This window comes from Canis aureus, chromosome 3, assembly GCF_053574225.1.
Source record: "Canis aureus isolate CA01 chromosome 3, VMU_Caureus_v.1.0, whole genome shotgun sequence".
Lineage (NCBI taxonomy): Eukaryota > Metazoa > Chordata > Mammalia > Carnivora > Canidae > Canis > Canis aureus.
Genome location: NC_135613.1, coordinates 29077558 through 29099503, shown reverse-complemented (window position 1 = coordinate 29099503; position 21946 = coordinate 29077558). Strand labels below are relative to the sequence as shown.

The 21946-nt window shown below is 51.0% G+C and overlaps 1 protein-coding gene across 15 annotated transcripts in view; it reads right to left on the bottom strand.

Annotated features, from left to right (window-relative positions):
* Window positions 1–21946, bottom strand: part of NPHP4 (nephrocystin 4) — a 129951-nt gene that overhangs the window by 97205 nt on the left and 10800 nt on the right. For all 15 annotated transcript variants that reach the window (XR_013376187.1, XR_013376188.1, XM_077891448.1 and 12 more), the window contains 4 exons: window positions 19021–19173; window positions 10813–10985; window positions 9697–9761; window positions 6691–6846 (listed from right to left, as the gene is read on the bottom strand). Coding sequence is in view for 13 of the 15 variants with exons in the window: in XM_077891448.1 (XP_077747574.1) it covers window positions 6691–6846; window positions 9697–9761; window positions 10813–10985; window positions 19021–19173 (547 nt within the window). In the remaining 2 variants the exon portion in view is untranslated. The remainder of the gene's footprint in view (window positions 1–6690; window positions 6847–9696; window positions 9762–10812; window positions 10986–19020; window positions 19174–21946) is intronic.

Below are 21946 nucleotides of genomic sequence, written 5' to 3'. Positions count from 1 at the left end.
CCACCACCAGTGCCAAGGGCAGCAAGCCAGGTCCTCCATTATGGGCCTCCCTAGCAACAGGTCACAGGGCACACAGCAGCATGGGGGTGCTCATGGAGGATTTTGGGGATGACGAGACAGGGCAGCTGTGGCCCTCTGGGCACAGAGAAGGAGCGAGGGACCATCATCAAACCAGGGCCCATCAGCAGGAAGAGGCCAGGCCCGAGCCAACACCACTGCCTGCTGGGGGTGCTGAGTACATCCTACCCGCAGGTAGAAGGCATGTGTCCTGAAACAAGGGAAGACAACGGGTGGTCAGGCACCCTGGGGCCAGGGCCTAGGAGCCAACCCCAGTTTCTAAACCTGTGTCCTCAGCTGTGGAAGCCAGGTGACAGCCCCCCACTCAGGACAGTGCTGTGGGGACAGAGCTAATACCATTCACAGCCATGAACACAGGGTCATAGCTCCCGAGGAAAGGCACACACATGTACACACATAGCTCATCAGACTAATCTTAAAGCCTCGGCATGGCTCATCCCTGTACGTTCTAGTCTCTACTTTACAAGAGAAACAGGGCTCAGACATTCTAAGTGACTTGCCTGAGGATACCACACCCACAGAATGTGAGTGAGGGAGACCCAAATGTTGAAGCTGCTAATACACATCCCCAAATGACCAGGAAAGTACTGTGAAAACTTCAGGGAGTGAATAGATTCACAGATACAGAACCCAAGAGAAACAAAGACGGGCTGCTCTGGGAGCAGGGGACTCAGGTGGGACCCCAGGGGCGCCAGCCAATGCCAGCCCTTCCAGAGATGGGGCAGCAGCAGAGACAGACTTGCCGGTATGCTGGGGCCACTGCCTGTCCAGCAGGGAAGCCACCCGCCCCTCGCCAATCTCCACTACTGTGCTGTTGCCTGCCCCTCTAGACAACAGTACAGTAGGATGAGCAAATCTGGGCATCCAGAAGGTGGCGGAGTCCAGGGCTTCTGGAAGAGGCTCAGTCCTGGCAGGAAGCAGGCTCTGCCCAGCTCCCCATTGACAGGTGGCCCCCAGGCCCACAGCCATTAGCAAAAAGGAGCCTTGACTCTAGTCTCACAGAGATGTGAGGAAGGGAGCCCCACACACAGAAGTCAGACAGGGAGAGGAAAGATGGTTCCTCCACCAGGAGATCAGACTAAGGAGCCACATATGCACAGGGCAGAACCTTCCAGATCCTGAGGGGCCCAGGAGGCAGGGCAGGGCCAGGTTGCATCTGGCCGGCTTTCTCCAGGCCATGTCCTGTGAAAATCACAGGCACTGGAGAATGGCTCTCACTCAGAGGACAGAGCAGGCCTCCCAGGATGCTCCACTGCAGAGGAGCGGCCAGGGTGAGGACAGTATCCCATGAATAAAGAACAAAGGTCCTGGGGCCGGTGCTTCCTAAGTTCTCAGTGCTGAGCTCCATCGGCTTACTTCTTTGCTCCTCACATGCATCTCCAGGGGCAGGTCCCAAGAAAGTCCCCATTTTATGCAGGAAAGGGCAGCAGCAGAGGCTGGGAGAGGTTAGGAGCCTGGAGGCCCACTCCGTACTCAGAACCTCTTCCCTGCTCCCTCCTGCATCCCCCTCACAACAGCTTCACCATCTGAAGTGTCACCCTGAAATGTCACCTCATTCACTCTGAAGTGTCACCCCGTTCACTCTACCACCCAACCTCAGCAACCGGGGTTGGGGAACTGGGGTGAGGCGGGGGACGGGGACTCATGGCCCGCACACTCTGTGACTGGGGCTATTTTTCATATGGTTGTTGCCAAGGCTCTGGGCAGGAATGCAATCCCCAAAAACAGCAATGTTCCTTCAGGAATCCAGACTCCCTGCCCTCAGGGATCCCCACACATGCACTGCCGAGAAACCAGGGATTACAGGCGCAGACAGGCAAGAACTCCCTGTAGTGACATCCTTAAGAGAAGCGTTCAGAAATGCCCTCCAGGTGCCCAACAAGCTCTCCACGAGGTCCTAACAGGGTCCCACAGCCTCCCCAGGACACAGCTTTCCTGGAAGGGCAGTGGATTCCCCAGAATGCACCCCACCAAACAGTGTTGCAAGAGGAACAACAAAATGAGACCAGTTAGAGGGTGACCCAGGCAGGAGCGGAAAGAGTCTGAGCCATCCACATTGCTAAAACACCTGTTGCCTTTGATGGCTGTGGCGAGACGTGACATTGCCCTTGCTTCCATCTGTCCAAGACAGGAGCACTAAGAGCCCCATGCTGTGCCCTCACCCTGGCTCAGTGTCTGTGCACACGGATCCAGCCAATGAGCCTTCCGCGGATGAATCATGGACAAACCCAAGCATCGGTGAACCAGGGAGAGGATAAAAGGATACACCGAAGTCGGAGCACTGCTTTCTCCAGGGAGGTTCCCCGGGGAGCAAGCCTGGAAGGAGGACTTTCAGCAAAGATGACCTCTGTCGTATTAAAACTGGAGCTCACACAGGGCAGGAGTCAGCTCTCCTCTTGTCACCCCACCACCACCCCTGCCTACCCCCACCTACCCACAACCCACAGTAACGTGGCACAATCCAGAAGGTGAATCCCAGCAAGGACCGAGCGGCCCAGAGAAGCCTAGGAGAAGGCCCACAGCCACTGAGATACTTGGATGGAGGGTGGGTAGGGTGGGGGAAGCAGCATTTTTAAGGAGCACCTCAGGAGATTCCTGAGCAGGGACTTGGGAGGACCATGTGGGATACCACCAGAGTGGGCCACCTCGTGGCAGACTGGCGGGCATGAGGTTCTGACACCCCACTTCTCAGCTCTACCGAGCTCTGGTGTAACAGATGAGGAGGCAGACCTGGAAAGGAGAGCCCACGGCAAAGGCCGCTTTGTCTGCTTCAGACGCCTGCGTGGTATCAGCCAGCTCAGGGGAGTGTGAGGCCCTCTGCTTCCTCCAGCCCTACAGCACTGTGAGAAGTGGGCCCAGGAGCCCTGCACTCCCTGAGCACCCAGTCAGGAAGTCTCGCTCAGGACTCCAGGCAGCCTGGCATTCACCTAGCCTTCAGGGCCACTGTTAGAAAACAGGCTTCCAACTTATATTTACAACGAAGCCTCCAGTGCACTCAGCTACTTTATGCAAAGCTCGCACCCACTCCAGGGCAGGATGAGCAATCTGAGCCTTCCCCCAAACGACAGACATCTTTCTGGTCCTGATCTCCTGAGACCATCCCCCCAATGACAGAGGCAGCATGCAGATCCGCAACCAAGGAGCCTCCGTGTGGAGACTCACTCTGAGCCAGGCCACGGGAGCTCTCCTTGAAAGAAGCAGCTTTCAGGAGCCACGGCATGTGTGCAACGACCCTGGTGCTGACACAGCTGTCCAGGTCTGTCAAACCAAAGCAAGTGAAACGGTCAGAACCAGGCCGAGGAGACCACGAGAGGGAGGGTGCGTGGATTTCCAAGATGCATTGTCAGGACCTGCTAATCTGGCCAGATGCTGAGGGCCTCCCTCTGAGAGCCACCCGAGGGGAAAGGCCTGCCTCCCTTCTGGAGAGTGACAAAGAGCCACCAGCACAACACAGCTAAGACCTTCATTTCCAGCCATTCCCAGGCTGAAAATCACTCTTCCAAAATCAGTCTTCACAGAACTGAGTGAGTCAAAGTGGAAGACAGGAGGAAGGTTGGAGACTGTGTCAACATCGGTATCCTGGTCGTGACTTTGTGCTACAATTTGGGGGAAACCAGGCAAAGGACACATGGAGTCTCTCTGCGTTATTAAAACCACATGTGAATCTAGACTGACCTCAATATAAATTTCAGTTAACAACTCAATCTTCCTGTATTGTGTGATATTTTACAAATGAACAAATATCCACATCCCCATATGGCACCAAAATAAAATCAGACCCTCTCCAAATTGCACGTGAATTCCACCACTGAAGCTGGTAGCAGTCACTGCCTTGGCCCTCTCAGGGCTATAAAATATTATTCAGCAAAGAAACACTTTTCCAAGAGTGAGTCACAAAAGCCCAGAAGACCCTGGGCAGGATTTATAACACAGACAAGAACGGCGTCAGAAAGCAGGGACAGTGCCTGCATGGCTGAGAGCACAGATCAGCCTGGCGTCCTGCACATCCAGGGAAGGTGGAGCAAAACCAGTTCCTTTTCTCAGATGGTCACTGGAGGACTTGGTGAGAAGCTGTGTTCCGGTCCTTTCTCCCCAAGAAGAGGGAGTATGCTCCTGCCCACCCGGGCACTTTCCGGCTCCACTTCTAGGGTCCCTGGTCATTAGCTTTTATGCAAAATATTAGGGACACCTAGGTGGCTCAGCAGTTTGGCACCTGCCTTCAGCCCAGGGCATGATCCAGGAGACCCGGGATCAAGTCCCACGTCAGGCTCCCTGCATGGAGCCTGCTTCTCTCTCTCTGCCTCTCTCTCTGCCTGTGTCTCTGCCTCTCTCTCTATCTCTCATGAATAAATAAAATCTTTTATAAATAAATAAATAAATAAATAAATAAATAAATAAATAAATAAATAAATAAATAAAAATTAACAACAGATTAAAACAACAGCAATTTCCCAGACGCTGCCTGCACCCAGTAAGTGTCCCAGTGACCAACTGGCCGCTCTACAGGAGGGGGCTCAGATGGCTTCTGAAGACATGACCCTTCAGAATGAGGAGCTGGAGTATGCCCCACTCTGCAGCTGGCCCCTCTGATGCCCCAGGCTGACACAAGACACTGAGAATAAACTCGGGGCCACCAGAGCTGCCCATTGTCACCACAGGAATGACATAGGACCAGGCTCCAGATGAGCTTCGGCAGGTCCAGGTTTTATCTGCAGCTCTACTGACACCCACTGGCAAGTCATAGAGTGAGGGACACACCTGAGCCCCCACCAACACTCTGCTCACCCAGAAGCCCAGGTCAGAAGGACTCATGTAAGCTGAGTTTTAGGCAGGTGTGCACCTAGGTTCTTGACATCAGGACATAGCACAGTGGCACAATGGGCCCTCTCTGATCGAGAGGGCCGAGGCCTCAGAGTCACACGCGGATTGTCATGTTTTCAATCTCGATGGCAGTGACCACGCAACATTCTATCTCCCTGCTTGACCCCGTCTTCTCTTTCGAGAGGACATAAGCAAATTCTGGAGGGTGAAAAGGCTTCCTATATGGGGCTGGTGGCAGGGGGCAGGGGGTTGGGGGGGCTGGGGGAGGGTGGTTGCTTGGTAAGCCATGGCAAATCCAGAGGTGGGACCCTCCTCAGACTTGCTCCTGTTCATAGCTATCATTTCTGGTGTGTCATCATCTCTTCTTAGCAACACTGGAAAAATAGTGACCTTGTAATGGGCTGACCACCATGGGCCCATCCCAGAAATTTACCAACTCAGATAACAATGTCTGGGCCCCAGTATTGACTAGAACACTGAGCCATGTGCAGGGACGTTGTTACTGAAAACATTCCCATACTGGAGAGCTGAGCTACTTCTTTTTTGGGGGGTCTTGAGTATTCCTATTCTAAGTCAAAACTCGGCCCTTCCAGCTCACGCTCATGCCCAATCCTGCTCTCCCCAGAACAGAACAGGGAGCCAGCCCACCCCACACAAGAGGTTCCAGCAGCACCAGGTGGGGAAGGATGAGTGTGGCACCTTCTCCTGGATACCTCAGACAGCCAGACGGAGAGCCTCCAGAAGTGCCTGGAAGGAGCATGAAGTTCAGATCGAGGCCCGTCAGCAGAACCCAGGAGCAGAGCATATCTCTGCAGAGACCTCCTGGCTAATCCACCACTGGAGAACCTAGTTCTAAACACACCAAGACAGAGCCCGGAGGCTTTCACGTGGAGTTCGGTTTTCAAAAATACTCAAGCCATGGCTCACCCGCATTCACAGCAGCATTATGCACGACAGCCAAAAAGCATCCTGTCCATTGAAAGGTAAACAGAGAAACAAAATGTGGTCCATCCCTGCAATGGAATATTATTCAGCCTTACAAAGGAAGGAAATTCCGACACATGACCCAACAAGGATGGACCTTGAGGACACGATGCCAAGTGGAATAACCCAGCCACAGAAGGGCAAATATGGACTATTTCCCTCAGAGGAGGAGCCTGGAGGAGTCAAATTCACAGAGGCAGGAAGCAGGGCAGTGGGGTGGCCAGGGCTGGGGAGGGGACATGGGGAGTCATTATTGAGGGATTGACAGAGTTTCAGTCAGGGGACATGAGAAAGTTCTGGAGTGGATGGTGGTGGTGGTGGGTGTACAACAAGATGAACATCCTTAATGCCCCTGAACTGCATACTTACAAACGGTTAGAACAGTAGATTTATGTTATGTCTATTTTGCCACAATTTAAAGAGAACGATAATCAAGCCTCTGATATGGCAGCCCAGCAAGGGTGGGAACTAACAACAGTGGTTTTCCCGTTTTCCCGACCTTGGTCATGAAAATGCGAACGATGGATCTTATGACAGCATTTCCCAAGTAAGGACACAGAAGCAACTTGAGGGATGAGAGACACCGCTCTGAAGGGACCTGTGCCCTGCCCTCCTCCCTCCCCTCCCTCCCTTCCCCTCTCCTCCCTCCTCTCCTCCTCCCTTCCTCCTCTCCTCTCTCTCCTCCCATTTGCTAAGGGTACCTAGCCACACCCAGCCCACCTCATAGCACAGAGCCTGATCCCTGCAAGGTCTGACCACCAAACTAATACAGACTCACCAAATAGAGGGAGACAGAGCAACCCTTACCCTTTTCTCCATGAGCTGGAACGAGGCCAGGGATGTGCTGCAGACCAGACACCAGAAGGTTCTGGGGAAGAAGATGGAACACGGGCTCCAGGAGCGGGTGTGGCTTCAGAGTGTATTGCAGGCTGCAGCTCTCAATGAGGGTCATGTGTTTATTTTCTGTAGGAGAAAACACCTATATGAGAGTTGGCACTAAAGGCCCTTTCAGTCAAACCAGCCAATAAACTGAGCATCTAAGAAACACCACAAACAGGAAACATATTTTTCCATGGAGATGGGGGAATCGCTCTGTTAGTTCAGCCTAAAAAGCAAACTAATCCTTACTAAATCCTTAGTAACTCTCTACCAAAACTGCAATAACAGAGATACTTGCTTTTAATCCACATAGTGAAATCTCTCCTGCTTGCCTCTCCGCCCAAGGTGTGAAGTCCAGGCATTGCCTGGTCCTCAGCTCAGCGGGGGACTGCAAGGGACCCTTTCCCCTCAGCACCTGCACCCTGGAGTCCCACAGAGCATCGGGACTAGGCCCTGGGAGAGGCAGGAGACCAAGACAGAGCCCCGCCTCGAGGACATGTGCTCATCTGGGCAACCGATACACAAACACAGATACCCACAGCACAAAGGACAATAGGATCGGACCCTGAGAAAGGTATACATAACGCACAGCGAGCTAGGGGAAGAAGGAGAGCACCCTGAGAAAGCAGCAGCTGAGAAAGGCCCAGACACAGTGCTCAGGGAGCTGGAGGGAACAAAACCAACAGAACAGACCCTGGGGTGCAAGAGGCAGAGTCCAGAATCACAGGGCCCAGAAGCTGAGAGGGACCAGGACATGCCCTCTACTCATCCCCGCCAAAACCTTGCTTGGCCTTGATTTCTTCCACTGACAGGAGCCTCACCACCTTGTGAGGCAAGCTACATGATTTCATAAGAAAAGAGCTAAAGTCTGAAGCTTAATTTTATTGATAAAGATTGGCTTTTAGGTTATTTCTCAATATGACCAACTGCATTCATTAGGAAAAGCAATTAATGAAAACTATATTTTTATTACCTAATGACTACACACATAGGGTCTGCTAACTTTAAATTTTTAAGTGCCCTGAGAGGTACCCTCTCGTGTGGCCGGCTGGAGAGACACTGGTTGGGCCTCCATGGAAGGCAAATAGGAGAAATGTTACAAACTAGCCCCCAGACCGAGCTCTGCAGCTTCCAAGAGCTCGACCCACAGTTATTGGGCACATATACAAAAGAGAGGTGTCCACACCAGCAACGTACCCAGCCCCAGGGCCCTGGATCTGCCCGGTATCCACTGGCAGGGCCACTCAGTCAACACAGAACACACACTCAACAACTCAACAACATACCATGAGGTCATAGGGAGAACGAGGGGCTCTCTCAACACCAAGACCAAACAAACCTTCTCTAAAATGAGAAAAATGAGATGGACATGCGGCTCTGCTCCTGTCCTGGTACAAAGACCCCCCAGGGTCCAGGAGACTCAGAGGGGCTGCCTGGGGTATGGAGGAAGGAGAGCAGAACACTGCAGGGGCAGGGGAGCTCACTGAACCTTGTTACACTTTTTTATGCTATTTTTTTAAGATTTTATTTATTTGCTCATGGGAGACACAGAGAGAGGCAGAGACATAGGCAGAAGAAGAAGCAGGCTCCCTGCAGGGAGTCTGATGTGGGACTTGATCCCAGGACTCCAGGGATCACAACCTGAGCCAAAGGCAGACGCTCAACCGCTGAGCCACCCAGGCATCCTTTTATGTTAATTCTGAATCATGTGAATATATTGACCATTCAGGCAAGAAATGTGTACATTTCTGGAAATGCCCACGAGAAGGTGAGCTACCAGCCACATAGCTCCTCAGGCACTGCCACAGCCACACAATCTTCCAATGCTGCCCGGGACAAGGTCCTGATGGTGTGTGTCCTTCCAAAGGTCCTGACCCTGGGGCACTGCACTAACTCAGTCAATGGAGCACGTGACTCTTGATCTCAGGGTTGTGAGTTCAAGCCCCACATTGGGCATAGAGCCTACTTAACATAAAATTAAAAATTAAATGAAAAAAAAAAGCCCTGATTCTAAGGATGCTGTAGGACACAAATACTGGCAAAGTAACGATCAGACTCAATTGAGAAATAATGTAAAAGCCAATCTTTATCAATAACATTAAGCTTCAAACTAATTGCTCTTCTATTGTGACATTTCCGTCAAATTCAGCAGGCAGTGGAAGGGATGGGGCTTGCTCAAAATTCCCATCACAGAATCCAGGCAACAACTCAAAGACACAGAAAGTCACCCTCCCCAACAGATCTACCTCCAACCACTGGACCCCCTCCACATCCTGGCCCTGGGCCAGGTCAGGTCTCCACCAGGGGCCTCCAAGATGGCTTCCACCCGGTGCCCCCTCCCCATCGTTCAAGTGGCCAGGAGCCAGAGTAGGTCACATGCCCTTCAGGTCACAGAGGCATGGCAGGAAGCCCCCTGCTCTGCCTAAGACACCCCCCACCCCCACCCCTGCAGCTGCTGGGCCTCATGGAAGATGGCAGGCATCCCTGCAGGACGTTCCTGTGCATTTAGGCTTTGCGGTGCTGGACATAACCAATGGGCCTCACAGTGAAAGGTTTCTGGTACTAGCATGGCCATGGCCAGTGATAGACAACAACTACTTGTAGTGGTTGTCAGGTGGACAGGCCACCGCCCCAGAGGCCAGGAGGCCCACATCCTTCCCACCAGGAGGTTCTGGGGCTGCCTCTCCCAGGGCCGTCTGCACAAAGCAACACCTTCCCCTCAGGCTAGTGCTTACAGTTCCTTCAGTTACGTCAACCATCCAAGCTCATGACACTTTTTGTCCTAATCCCTTAAATAAATCAGCTAAGCTGATAATGGTTTACACAGAGAAAGAGAACAAGATGGAGTCAAAGCAGATAACACCAGGAAAGTCATAGGGAGGATGAGAGGACTTCACAGCAACACCTCAGGCCAGGCCAGGCCTTGTCTCTTACGTTCGAAAGGGTCCTGGAGCAGTGGGTGCAGGAGGGCTCGGGGAGTGCCGTGATACAGCCTCAACCTGCAAAGCAAGACCACAGAGCGCGTGTCAACCCTCCGCATCCTGCATTTAGCCAAGAAACATCAGTGATGCTTCTCACTCCACACCTACTAGAGCTGTGTCAACACCATACAATCACATCCTCTGCAGGAGAGACAGGTGAGCAAAGCAGCAGCCCCCCATGCCCCCGGGCCACATGCTTCCAACACACAGACAGTACTCCTCCCGACACACGCAAGACCCAGGCACCTAGAAAAAGTTCACCAGGGAAATTTCTAATATCTGAAATGTCCCAAGAAAGACAGCATTTGAGGAATCTTCATGGTTGTGTATCTAGAGCACTGTTCTCAACCAGGGATGATACCATCTCCAAGAGGATATCTGGTAATGTCCAGAGATATTTTTGATTGTCATGGCTAGGGGTGGGTGCAGCGGGGAGAGGGCTTTGGAATCTGGTAGGTAAGGCCTGGGATGCTCTCAGACACCCCACAGGGCACGAGGACGGCCCCCACAGCAAAGACTTGTCCTGGCCCCCATGTCAGCATGCCAAGGCTGAGGAACCCTGTCCAAAGTGACAGTGTAAACTTCAGCACTGGCTGACATGGGGACACACCATCTTCTCCGTCCTGCTATATAGCCAGTTCCTGAACAGAGCCCGGCACAATGTGTCTGCTGAACAGATGCCCACTGCTTACTGGGTGCCTGTTGGTGAAGAACATATTATTTAGCACCCACACAACCTTATGACATGTGTAGCGTTCTCTCTCATGCCCCGATGAGTGAAATCAGTCAAGAGTTTGGGTCACTGGCCTAAAACCCTACAGGAATAAGTGAGAGCTCACTTCATCCTACATCAGTTCCTACATCAGCCTGAAGAACACTTCCTTGGCTCACTGAGAAATGGCAGACAGTTACCACACAGCAGAAAAGCTCCCAGACAACACACGGTTAGGAAGAAACCACAACACAAGCTGACAATTGCAAAGTTTTCTGTTACAGCCAATGAGGGAGCGTGAAATCTCCACAAAATGATGCTGGAAAACTCCAAGGATGAAGAAGACGAGGCAGGTACCGCTTGTCCTGGGAGGCAGAGGTAGGAGATTCCAGTTTGTTGCCAAAGATCCGAAGAATTCCAAAGCCACATGACAGAGCCTGGAGAGAGCCATCCTGCTTCCGGCCTTCGGTGACCACCTCAACCACAGCCACCACGTTAGGGTGGTTCAAGGACGTGTGAAAGTACAAGGGCTGCAAAACAGAAACCACAACTTCGGTGACAGACTGACCATCCACCAGCTGCAGAGAGCATACAGAAAAGGTACAGGCGCCCTCGCTCTGCCCTCCTATGAATGTGTGTGCCCGTGTGGAACACCGCGTCCCTCCCAGGGCACCGCAGGAGAGAACAGGCATGGTAAACTTGCTCCCTCGGAGTCAAGAAACATTCCAGAGCACCCAACACCCAAGAGAGCAGACTATTTGCTTCGCTCCTGGAGCTTCTGACCCACAGGAAATGACAGATGGCAGGCCCTCCACATACCACCTGTCGCACACACCACCCCATTGCCCGACAAGGACCCAGTCACTGCAAACACACACACCTGCTGAGCTACTTCACAGAGCTCTCACCACGTAAAACTTCAAAACAACTTGCCAATATTGGATCTAACCCGTTTTGTGGGTAACCATTATGAAGTTCCACCTAAACTAGTTTTGTTTAAACTAAGCAGGATCCCTAGATTTTAGGAGATGCTTTGTAATTATACCCAGTTCAGAGCCCGACTAACATCTTTTTATGACAAAAAGCGCCTAACATCATTTTCTTACAAGATTTTTTTCTTTTTGAATCTAAGCCAAGTAGATAGTATTCAAGTCTCTCTTAAAAGGTTTTCCACCTGTAACGTTCCCTCGGATGCAAATGGACCCCCAGCTGGGGCGGTGGAAGGGGTCAGATCCACCTGCGTCCAGCCTCCCTGCGATGTGCACTCCTGCTCAGGAGAGACAGTGCCTCTGCTCAGCGGTCGCTTCCTTCAACTTCATCATGCCCGGTCTGGCTGCTTTTATTTAAAACTAATAAACGTCGTAGGCACAGAAGATGGGGACAGAGGCGCTGCTGGGGTTTGCAGAACAAATCTAGATGGAGGCACTGAGCTGTGGCTCTGGACACGGAAGGTCCCCAGAATCGCATCTGCACTGGGGGAGCATGGGTGTGGCACCCGCCCCCAACACAAAGACCACCCCCCTCCAAGCAGGTAGCGGTAAGGCCGGGCTGCTGCGATGTGATTTAAACTTGGACTAATCCCCCATTAACGAGTCATTACCGTGGTGTCACCAGGAAAACGTTTACTGTAATCACAGACTGTCAGCCCAGGATAACAGAGAGACACATTAAAACATCAGCCATGAGATATAAATCGTTATTCTATTATCTTTTATTGCAAAATGATGAAATAATGACCACTTACAGCTGACAGGTGGTTGGACCAAAAGAGAATTATGTTTCTGTTTCTAAGACTCAAGAACTGTTTTGGAGAGCCCCACTGCAGAGTTGGGTTTGTCACTGTCTCACCTCTTATATTTATACCTGTGCACATCCGTGTTAGGAACACTACCCACTTTTCCTTTGGCAGTGAAACAAATACCTTAAACCGTGATGCAAAGCCACAGTCATCTCCTACCCAGAGGTCACCTTGAAATTGCTCTGCCTGGAGGCCCTGGGACCAGCTGCTTCCACACGTCCCAGGTTCAAATTTATGGCTGCTCCCTCTCCTTTCCGTTTACCCCAAAAACAACTGCTCTGAGACCAAAACAACAGGAGCAGAGCCCTGCTGTTGTCCATCTGCAAAGACCCCATCTTCAAGTGGGAGGGTCAGTGGTGGAAGTGCCACTTCCTGAACACGACCCGAGGTGTGAGGGGTGTTGCCCTGGCACTACTGGCCATGAAGGGCACATGGTCTCTTCCAAATATAATTTATGGACCCTTTGGTGTGGGAACAGCATCGTGCTAAAGAATTTCTAAGGAGCCTGAAAACACGATCCCACCCTCAAGTTCAGAGTTCAAATGTAAAGGCTAGATTAGGCAGGTAGAAATGGCAAATTCTGCTCAGGACCGACCAGAATCACGTGGAAGTAAAAGCCTCCCACAGGTGAGAGCACAGGGCAGCTCCACAGCTTGTTAGGAAAACCCAACAGGCCCTATAGTCACCTATGCTAAGCCCCAGTCAGCAAACCAAGGGACACAGACCCAACTGCAGTTCCCACTCTCCCGGGCTTGGAGCTCTGAGTGGGTGGATCTGGAATTCCCTGGTCAGCACCAGTGAGGTGATCTCCTGGTAGACCCTCTGCACCCCCGCACACACAGGAAGGTACCTTGCCTGAAAAAGTTTCTCTTTGCTAGAAACTTCTTCCTTCCCCATTGTATCTATAAAAGCCTTTCACTTTGTACAGCTTCCTATAGATCCTTTCTGGAGGCTAAATGGGATGCTGCCCAAATTATGAGTCGTGCATAAAGCCAATTAGATCTTCAAATTTACTCAGTTGATTTTTGGTGTTGTGGGTTCATTTAGATTTTATTTATTTGAGATAAGATCGAGGGAGCAGGAGGAGGGGTGGGGGTGTGGAGGGAAAAGGAAAAGCAGGCTCCCCGCTGGGCAGGGAGCCCAACTCAGGGCTGACATGGAGCTTGATCCCATGACCCTTAAATCACAACCTGATCCGAAAGCAAATGCTTAACCCACTGAGCCATGCAGATGCCCCTGATTTTTGGTTTTTGTCTTTTTTTTTAAGATTTTATTTATTCATGAGAGACACAGAGAGAGGGAGAGGCAGAGACACAGGCAGAGGGAGAAGCAGGCTCTATGCAAGGAGCCTGACGTGGGACTTGATCCTGGGACTCCAGGATCACACCCTGAACCAAAGGCAGGCACTAAACCACTTAGCCACCCAGGGATCTCCATGATTTTTGGTTTTTAACAAGCTTTAATCCCCTGGTCACCTTGAGGGGACCGTCCCCAGGAGGGTAAAGTTGGGCCAGTCCAGCTCACCTGGTACCTAGGCATATTCCCACCTTACAGCCCAGGAACAAGCTACACTACAAATCCTGCCAGCATTCAGCTGAGCAAAAACTGCAAATAAGCCCTTCAGTCTAAGGACATTTAATTAACAACATGCAGCAAGCTTTGAGAGGAAAACCCTATGCATCAACTGAAATTGCATGATTAAAAGTTTGAGTCAAGCCCATCAAATTACCTGCAAGAGAAGGCCTCTCCAGACAGAAGAGGGGACCCTCGTTCACCCCAGTCACATCCCACTCATCTACATCTGACAGGTTTCCTCCCTGACAGGATAAACAGATTAATAAATCATGGAAATGCTCCTGTCTTAATGCCTTGATCTTCAAAAACATGGACACCATTTTGCCTCGGGGCCAGGTCCCCATTTCTCACCCACATGACAGAATTGAAATTGGGCCTCTGATGATGTGCCTCTGTGGAGAGACTGCAGCCAATGTGTCCCCAACGGCATTGCCACTCGACCTGCCCTCTTCAGTCCCCGAGCAGAAAGCTGATGGCACGGCCAGGGAAGAGCAGAGCAGAGATTCTAACAGTGCCTTCCAAACAATTTTTTTAAATAAACCTTTAATAGAATATCTTCAGGAAGGCAGAAAGATAACACTTCCTGCAGCTCCTACCTGCTAGCTCAGCCTCCCACCTGAGGGCTTGGGTGGTTCCTGTACACTTCCCACCTCAAGACTGAATGCTCCAGGCCTGGGGAACTCTGCTACATGAAACTCTGCTGAGAGATGCAAAGTCTCTAGTTCCAGAGTCAGAAGCTTCAGTCCACTGTTACCCACAGGAAACAACACGATAGATCCAGCCCCACTAGGAGACTCGTCCAGCCCCCCATGTCAGCGTGCCAAGGCTAAGGAGCCTGTCCAGAGTGACAGTGTAAACTTCAGCCCTGGCTGACATGGGGACACACTGTCTTCTCCAACCTGCTACAGCCAGCTCCTGAACAGAGCCTGGCATGATGCATCTGCTGAACAGATGCCCACTGCTTACTGGGTGTCTGTTGGTGAAGAACATATTATTTAGCACCCACGTAAACCTTATGACATGCGTAGTGTTCTCTCTCATGCCCAGATGAGTGAAATCAGAGTCAAGAGTTTGGGTCACTGGCCTAAAACCCCACAGGAATAAGTGAGAGCTCACTTCCATCCTACATCAACCCCTATATCCAAGGCCAGAGCCAATCCCACTCCAACCTAAAGGACACTTCCTTGGCTTACTCAGAAGAGTAAGCAAACGCAAATAACCCACAGTATATATTATTATGAATAGACAACACAAGCTGACAAATTTAAAGCTTTCTATCATCCCCCATGGTAGTTAAATCTCCGTACGACTAAGGCCCAGTGCTAGAAACATCCAGGAAAGTGATCATTCCTCCATATCTGGCTCGGCGTCCTGGGGGTACTTTCCATAGAGCTAGAGAGGAAGGGGCCACGGTGAAGGACACTGCCCTAGGGCTCCTGCCATGGTCACATATGCTTGGGAGCTGCATAGAGGACACATGAGAGGCTGGCTATTGAGGGAGAACCAGCACGTGTTCAAGAAGTAAGGGATTAATCAAGTCACTTGGAAGAGCTTCCAGGACTTTCCTTGGGATTACATGGATATTCCTTAACAGCATCCACTTTTAAAGAGGGAATTACATGGTTCTCATTACTCTAACAAATAAGAACATTTGAGAATTGTTTCTCATGGTGTCACTTAAGGGAAGCAGAAGCCACCCAATTAGCTGTACCTTGAGCTCAAACACCTGGGTTACCTACTCCTCTAACAACACCCGGGGCCAAGGCAAGCTCTGGGTAGGTGCAAGCCTGGTCTGTGTGGCGGTGGTCAGTGGAGACCCCTAGGACTCCTGCCCAGTCACTCCCATAACATAAGAGGAGGAAGAAAAATGAGACTGTCACAGGAAGCCCGTGTGCGGTTAGTTAAGGGGAAAATTTAAAGGAGAATTATGTCCATCTCAGAAACTGCACGGTACTTTGGCTTCCCAGATTATTTTTTAAAAGATACTTTCTGAGAGGCTGAACAAATTATTAACCATCTCAGCAGAAGTGAAAGGCAATTCCTCTGCACGAGAATGGTCTGGAAGGACGGCCCAGAACTGCGGGCTGGGAGCTGAGAGGCTCCAGCAGGCAGCACCTGGGAGGCCGAGCCTGAGAGGGGAGGAATTCATCATTCACGGAAACATCAGCTCAAGTTCAAGGCAAGGTCTTTCTGCAGGACAGTGTTTGCCAAGTAATAAAATCAGGCCCACATATGACACCTAACGACTCAGTAAAAACCCTGAGCACAGGAGCTGGGTTCATTAATCTACATTTGACTGGACAGCCATGGTGATTCCAAAGATGCAGCCTGCCCACCTCCAGTCAGATCTCCCCACGCCACTGCTGGCCAGTAAGACCAGAAAACACAACCAATAAAATCAGAGAGAGACCTTCACCAAATTTCAGAATCCCCCTGAAAAGGGGCACCTGGTATTCACTTCCACGGGTATGCGGGCAGAGCGCACAGACCCTCCTGTGCATCAGTGCCCCGTGTGCGTGGAAGTACGGATGTGCACATAAGCTTGCGTGCATGCGCCACACAGGGGTTTTGCTTTCCTTAACTCAACTCAAGAGGAACCTATTTCCCTGTGTGCTGAGCACCAAGGAAAGGAGAGTAGTGCTGGGCTCCGTGAGGACGCAGCTGAAGGGCGCGGCCGACCGGAGCTCATTCCTGGGCCGCCACTGGCCTCTGCTGCTCGCCTTGGGCATAGCAGCTGGACGGCAGGGCTCCCTGAGCAGGTCCGGGCTCTGGCCTCACCTCCCAGCCGAAGACACTAGGGCCAGCCCCCGGCCCTAATGCACACTCCACTTCAGCAACTCCAAGACTGAAGGGTGCAGAATTTTCCAGAAACATTAAACCCTGAAGTCCTCACTAACCCAGAATCCCCTATCACCCTGCCCAGCTCAGCAGAAGACAAAATGTGAGGGCAGCCGAGGCAAAGCAGGGTGGCGCTTGGCACCCTGGACCTGGGACTTGGCCGTGAGGGCTCAGGACTGGGAGACACCTGAAGTGTTGCGGTCCCACGAGTGGCACGGCAGCCGAGGTCTCTGGGGGTAGCAATGCTAACCCTAGACAAGTCCAGGAGGAGCAGGTCTGCTCTGAGGGCTGTTTTCTACCGTGACTGCAGTTCTAGAGGGTCACCATAGCCAAGCCACCCTGGGCAGAGGACATGACCCTATGACAGGGACGTCCCACCACTCACCATGGGCCAGGGAAGGGTGGGCTGAGGGGAGGATGTAGAAGAGGAACTCATTCCAAAACTACAACCGCAAAGCACTCAGTACTGATTTCAGTGCACGCCTCCCTCCCTCTACCCACAAGACTCTTCCAAACGGAAAGCCCAGGAGCAGACACTGGTCAGGGGAGGCTGCAGAGCAGGTGCGCTGCCCCAGGCACTCCCAGCCCCCTAATGTGCTGGGTTACTCTTCAAGGAAGGACATGGAACACCAGCCTCTGGAGGAGAGGGGTGGGAATGGAATCACATAAATGTGCTGTGAGCCAACGCTCAGCCCACAGTTAACTCCCTGGTAGGGGACAGCCATGTCACCATGGCCTTCATCATTCACTTGGTAACTGTCACAACACCAGGCTTCCCAGGGCCAGACTGTACCCACGACAAAGAGAAATTTGAACAGCCATGCCCTTGAGGGCCACCCTCAAAGGCAGCAGAGGCTGAGCTGAAGCCAGGTGATCAGCCACACCGGGGCCATGCTGCTCCTGGTGAACCCTGACCTGCTGGATCAGAGGCGTGAAGGCCACTCATCACCTGTGCTGATGAAACCCTGTAGGGAGTCACCGACAGGCCCACAGGTGACTCACACTCGGCACGGCAGGCCAGAGGCCTTTCAGCAGCACAACTTCTGTCCCCAGGACAACATTCCTGACGTCTAAGGGGTAGGAGCACCCTCCACTACCCTGTGATGGGAGGGCTCCCATCAGAATCAATCCAAGCCCCAACCACAATCCAACCATAATCTGGACTCTGGGTGGCAGCCAAATGCTGAGAGCAGCACATGCTCAGCTTACTTTGTTTCACGTCTGGGCCAGGTCAGTCCCCAGCAGCAAAGGGCTACCTTCGGCTCTGGTTACAGGCAGTGACACCTCCAAGAATGGCTATGGTCACAGCCACCTCCATTACTCACAGCACTACCTGCCCCTCGAGCCCACTCTGCCCATGAGAAAGATCACATCAACGGGGCCTCAGCCCTTTCCATACCTGTGACCATCACCCACATCAATCAAGCAGACCAACTGTGTTGGGAAGTGTGCCCCAGCGCTGGGCTCTGCCCCCGGTGTTTGCAGCCTGTGAGCGTGCAAGCCCTGCTCCACTCACAGTGCCTGTGCTCACAGACATCCAAAGGACTAGTCCCTCTTGCTGCAGGTCTGGCTTCAATGCTCGCTGCCAGGGAGGACCCTCCTTCTTTGCCCTCCCACGTCAGGTCTCCCCGTTCACCCCCAGGGACAGTTCTGGTCTCCTTCAGAGGCTTACCACAATTTGCAATGACCCTGTCACCTGCCTTTGTGTATCACCCCTGCTATACACCATGAGTGCCACGGCCATGCCACCCACCATCACCACTAGACGCTCAGTCCAAGGGCTGAGTAGAGGCTCGTATTGGGTGCCGCCAAACAAAGACAAACCATCTAGCTGCAGCCAGACACAACCATGCGGGCAAGACCATGTCACCAAGCAATGCCAATGCAGCCACTCAGGATGGAAACAGAAGGCATGGGTTTGAGTCCAGGCTCTGCCACCTGCTACCTGGGCAAGCCACCCTCCTTCTAAGCTGCAAGTGCTCATCTTTAAAAACAAAGAAAAAAGCCACAATGAAAGAAAGCAGACAAGGAGAGTGAGGGAAAACAGGAGAATCAGATGAGATCAATAATTTCCTAACTTTGTTCCAAGAACCCCAAGGGTCCTTGAAGGCGAGAAGACCTCCAGGAGCCCCCTGTCCTACCGCTTCGACCAGAGCCATGTGCTCTCATCTGTTCAGGATGTTTGGCCTCCACACAGATTTTGTTTAGAAATGAAGTGCCCCAGTGTTAAAACAAGCTTTGCAATGACCCATCTGCTGAGATGGGTCTGAGATGCACTGGTCGTGTCCCCAGGTCATAAGCCCCACACACCTGCTCTTGGCCACACAGCTGCCCTGCCTGCCACCATGGCCCACCTCATCAAAGATGATCCTAGACGGCTGCCTGGAAAGCTGCTCAGCCGGCCTCACCGCGGTCTTCCATGTCCTCCCGAAAAAGTGTCGGTAGGTGACATCAAAGAGAGACACACGCAGATGGCAGCCCACCTCCGAAAGCACCTCCAGCACTCCCTAGGAGACAGAAGGGTACAGGTCCTGAAGGGTTCTTGACATCCTGAGCCATCCCATGTGTGCTGACTGACCAGCTTGGTAGAATCGGATCACTTAGCATCTTTTAGGTGTCAATATCCTTGGGGGGAACTTTTCTCTCCCATGGCCAGTGGTCTTCAGGTTATGCATGAAAGTGCTTGGCCCTCCCGGCTACTTAGAGCACTGAAGCCCCGAGGCACAGACACGGGCATATATGCCCCTCCTGGGGCCAGCTAATTCCTATACAGAGTAAATGACTTGCCCTCCAGAACATCTAGGATGAGCAAACCAACCAATCCAGAGTTCACACTCCCACCTGGCCCTCCATCTGGCTCTTAGACTCGGGGAGACCACTGAGATTACTCACACCAGCCATCCTAAGCCTGGTCATCTGCTCAGCCTGCCTTGCACATTCCTCCCCACAGAAACAACAATGAAGGCTTTCAGCCACAGTCTCTCCAGCTGCTCTGCCTCCCGATCGACCCCATGCCACCCCGCGTGGCCCTATGTGGCCTGGTACACCCCCACCTCTTGGGAATGGCAATAAACGGTCTTCTCTAGGTTGCTCTCACTGGGCCTGAACAAACAAAATCCCACACCTGCCTGTGTCCCTACAGCAGCTGTGAGAGGTAGAGGGAGAAGCCAATGTGCCATGGAACTCAGCAGGGGTGCCTCACAAAGCACATGGGTGTCAAATCCCCGCACTGCATGCTTACATAGCTCTCAACTGTTTTATCCATTACACCTCCCTCCAGCTACCACATGGAGGTGACTGGGTGACACCAGTGATGGGCCAGATGTGGGGAGGTGAGGAACAACAGCTGGAAGGACGGGGTGGCCAGCTGCCTCCAGGTGCCCAGGCCTCACCTGGGCCTAGTGCTGCAAGTCCTACATCCCTAGCGAAGGATGATGGCATGTTTTCTGCCCCGGGCTGCTGGGAATGAGGCAGTGTTGGGTACAGAGGTGTCAGACAGCTGACAGGTCTGGAAGAGGCATCTGAGCCCCGTTTCAATCACAGAGGTATGGGGGCCCCTTGGGACTTTGCAGACCTTTCTCAGACCTCTCTCGACACACGGGCTGCCTCTCTACCCATATGTTTTCTCAGGAACCTCCCCAGCTCACTCCCATGCCTTCCCTGAGCACTGCCATCTAGACACCTGCCCATCCTCTGACCCTGGTTTTTTTTTTTTTTTTTTTTTAAGATTTTATTTATTTATTATTTTTTTTTAAGATTGTATTTATTTTTTAAAAGATTTTATTTATTCATAGACACACAGAGGCAGAGACACAGGCAGAGGGGGAAGCAGGCTCCCCTACAAGAGCCTGATGCGGGACTTGATCCCAGAATGACAATCTGAGTCGAAGGCAGATCCTCAACCACTGAGCCACCTGGTTAAACTGTGGTTTCTGGGGCCAATTTCTTTCAGGGATGTTTGCTATCATCTAAAGTTGTCAATTCTCAAAGTGACTAAACTCGTACACATTGTAGGACTAACTTTTTCATGTGTTTCCTACTTGGTCTTTTTTTTTTTTTTTTTTTTGACTTGGTTTTCCTTTAAATGCTATCTTTTCACTGATTTTGTACGTACAGCTGACCCTTGAAGAACACAGGTTTGAATTGCACAGGTCCACTTCTATGTGGTTTCATTCTGTTTTGATGATGTTTTGAGGATGATGGTACAGAACCGTAGATGTGTTTTCTCTTCCTTACACCTTAACAGGATTTTCTTTCCTATAGCTGACTTTATTATAAGAACATAGGATATGATACATACAGCATAAAAAAATACATATTAGTCAACTGTTTACATTCCCAGGAAGGATTCTGGAATAATAGTAGGCTATTATTTGTTAAGTTTTGGGGGAGTCAAAAGTTATGTGTGGATTTTTGACTGCGTTGCGGGGTCAGTGCCCCTAACCTCACATTGTTCAAGAGTCAACGATAAAACTTGTAAAATTTAGGGTTCCTGTGTTAAATCCCATCTGATTGTGAGGTACTATCCTTTACGTATATCACTAGATCTGATGTCCTCATAGTTTAAGAACTTTTGTGTTCATATTCATGAGGGATGTCTGTACTTTCTTGTGATATCCTTGCCCAAACTGGTTATCAGTTATGGCAGCCTCAAAATAACAGCTGGGAAGCATTCTCTCCTCTGTTTTCTGAATGAGTTTATCAAAAATTCAAATTAATTAATCTTCCTCTTATACTTTATAAAATCCAACAATGAAGTCATCAAAGTCTGGAGTTTCTTTGTAGGAAGCTGTTTAATTATGAATTCATTTATTTAACAAATATAGGACTTTTTATATTTTCTATTTCTTTTAGTGTCACTTTTGGCAAGTCGAGCTTTTCAAGAAATGTGTCTTTCTCAACTAAGTTATCAAATTGGTTGGCACACAAGTTATTCATATCCCTCGACTTTTTAACATCTGTAGGATATATAGCAATGCTCCTTCTTTCCTTCCTAATATTGGCAATCTGTGTGTTTTCTTGCTCTTTTTTCATGATCAGTCTTGTAGGAGTTTATCAATCTTATTCATCTTTTCAAAGAACCAACTTCTGGCTTTGCTGATTTTCTCTATTATTTGCCCTTTCTTTACTGATTTCTGCTAAATGAGCAGAAATCTACCATTTTCTTCTTCTATTCTCTTTGGGTTTAACTTGTTCTTCTCATGTGATGCTTAAAGAGGACATAGAGGTCATCGAATTTATAACTTTCTTCTCCTCTTACATAGTCATATAAAGATGTAA